Raw genomic sequence first — 2424 nt, forward strand, 5'->3', positions numbered from 1 at the left:
ATGCTAGTGTGGTAGCGTCTGCCATTCATTGTTTCAATTCGTTTAATGCACTGCTTTGACACTGCCCAAATTTAAACTTCACACGTTCATGCCTAAGTTCAGACAGTGGTTCACAGATCGTTGAACAGTGTGGGGTAAATCGGCAACTGAAGTTGACCAGTCCTAGGAAGCTCAGCTCTTCGGCGGCTTTTTGGGGTTCCCTAGCTTCAAGGATGGCTTTTACGCGTGACTCAGTTGGGCCGACTCCCTTCTCAGAAAGCAGCATTCCCATGAACTCAAGCTTACTTATGGAAAATACACACTTATTAATGCTCATGGTTAGTCCACACTGCTTAAGTCTGTTCATGACTTGGTGAATTGGCTCGTCATGCATCGCAAGATTAGGGGCATGCACAATCATGTCGTCAGAAATGTTGTCTACCCCTGGTATTCCGGCTAATGCTGAAGAGATTTCGTGTTGGTACAGCTCACTGGCCGAATTTACACCAAATAGGAGTCTCTTATATCTGTATAGACCACAGTGTGTCACGAATGTGCAGATGTCTCTTGACTCAGGGTCCAGCTCCAGCTGATGGTAGCCCCACTTCAGATCTAATTTACTGAATACTGTGGATCCATTCATAGTTTGAAGTATTTCATCTACAGTAGGAATTGGGTATCTGCCTCTGATAATAGCTTCATTGGCTCTCCTCATGTCAAGACATAGTCGTATGTCCCCATTGGCTTTGGGAACGACAACCACCCGGATTAACCCACCTGCTTGGGCCTTCAGCTGGTTCAATGATGTCGTTTTCCACAAACTCTTGGATTTTCTGTTCCACCCTACTTCTTAGGTTGAAGGATGTACGCCTCAGTGGCTGTGCTACTGGTTTAACCTGATCATCGACATGTATTGTGACTTGTTTAGTGTTCAGTTTTCCAACTCCTTTAAACACTCCTGGGTATTGGCGTAGCATCTCACCCTTTTAATCTGAGATAGAGTTCACAACATCCACTCAAACCTTCAGTGTTAAAAGTTTGGTAGCTGTAGTTTTACTGAGCAGTGGCACACCACTCCCTTTCACAACAGTGAACTTGGCAATTGTTTTCTGTTTGCCCACTTTGATGTCACAGGAGAATTCACTAATAACTGTCAAGGGCTTGTCAGATGCATATGGATATAACTCGGTGTTTTGCTTGTACGATACACACTGGATTTTCTTTGCTTTTAGAGTTTTCCATGTGTCCTCATCCACAATGTTGGTGGTGGCTCCTGAATCCACCAACATGTTCAGCTTAACACCACCGATCACAGTCGGGATCACACCACTTGAGGCTTGATCTTTGATGTGAAATGCGTAATCACCGCTGACATTGCTTGGGTTTTGCTCAGAGTTCACGCAATTCACCTTCTTCTGTTTTGTTTTACAGACTGCAGCAAAATGATCGGCACCATTGCATTTCCAACACTTTTTTCCTCTTGCAGGGCAATTTGGATCTTTGCCATAGTGTCCACTCTGCCCACATCAGTAGCATGCATTGCTGCTGTGGCTACTGCGTTTGCCTTTCACCCTTTGTTTAGGCTTACGTTTGTCAACACGGTTGACAGTAACGACTGTTTCTGGCTTACTTGTTGTCAGGGTCGCCATTTGGTTTTCAACTTCTTCACACTGTCTTGCTACTGTCAACGTATTTGCAAGTGTTAGTGTCGAACCCTCTTCTAATAATTTTCTGCGTATGTAATCAGAATTACATTTTGCAATGACCTCATCACGGATTTGGTTGTCCGCATCAGCACCAAACTCACAGTCTTTTGCTGCGCGTCGTAATCTAGTTTCAAATTGCTGAACTGTTTCCCCCTTTTCATAGGTAAGGGATCGAAAACTTCGCATCTCGTATGCTGAGTTTGCTACTGGCGCAAAGTGAGAGTTCAAAGCATCAACGGCCTTTTTATACTCAGTTGGCGTACCTGTATCATCCAGTGTACTGAAAACATCTTGTACGTCGGGTCCAGCTAAGTGTAACAACTGTGCTCGCCTCTGTCTGGCAATATTTGGCTTGTCCGGGTCTAAAATAAAACCTTTGGCGTCTGCAAAAAGTTTGAAGGAAGCCAAACAGTTTTTCCATTGCTGACCTACTGTCGCTGCATCACCAGCACAATCAAAGATTGAAATGACGTTTTTCCCTTTCTCACTCATCTTGAAAAGTTCTTTTGGTGTTAGCCTTGTCACCAATGTGATATGTCGCCTAGATGGCTCAGATTTAACTCCACAGACGAGAATTAACTTTACAACACAAACAGTGATTTATTTACTCCCGCCATTGTAATAGTTACAATTACCCATGAACCTCTGGTGAACAGTAAACTTCCTCTACTGATAGAGGGCGGTGTATATCAGAACACAACACCTCCCGGCCCATAATGGACTCAAGCAAACTTTGCAC

The 2424-nt window shown here is 44.1% G+C and overlaps 1 protein-coding gene across 1 annotated transcript; it reads right to left on the bottom strand.

Annotated features, from left to right (window-relative positions):
• Nucleotides 1-995: 995 nt before the first annotated feature.
• On the bottom strand, nt 996-2177 carry LOC139125187 (uncharacterized). Its single transcript, XM_070691291.1, has 2 exons — nt 1568-2177; nt 996-1411 (listed from the first exon to the last, which is right to left on the bottom strand). Exons 1-2 carry the CDS (start codon nt 2175-2177, stop codon nt 996-998), a joined length of 1026 nt encoding a protein of 341 aa, XP_070547392.1.
• Nucleotides 2178-2424: the final 247 nt, after the last annotated feature.

This window comes from Ptychodera flava, assembly GCF_041260155.1.
Source record: "Ptychodera flava strain L36383 chromosome 3 unlocalized genomic scaffold, AS_Pfla_20210202 Scaffold_25__1_contigs__length_14229661_pilon, whole genome shotgun sequence".
NCBI lineage: Eukaryota > Metazoa > Hemichordata > Enteropneusta > Ptychoderidae > Ptychodera > Ptychodera flava.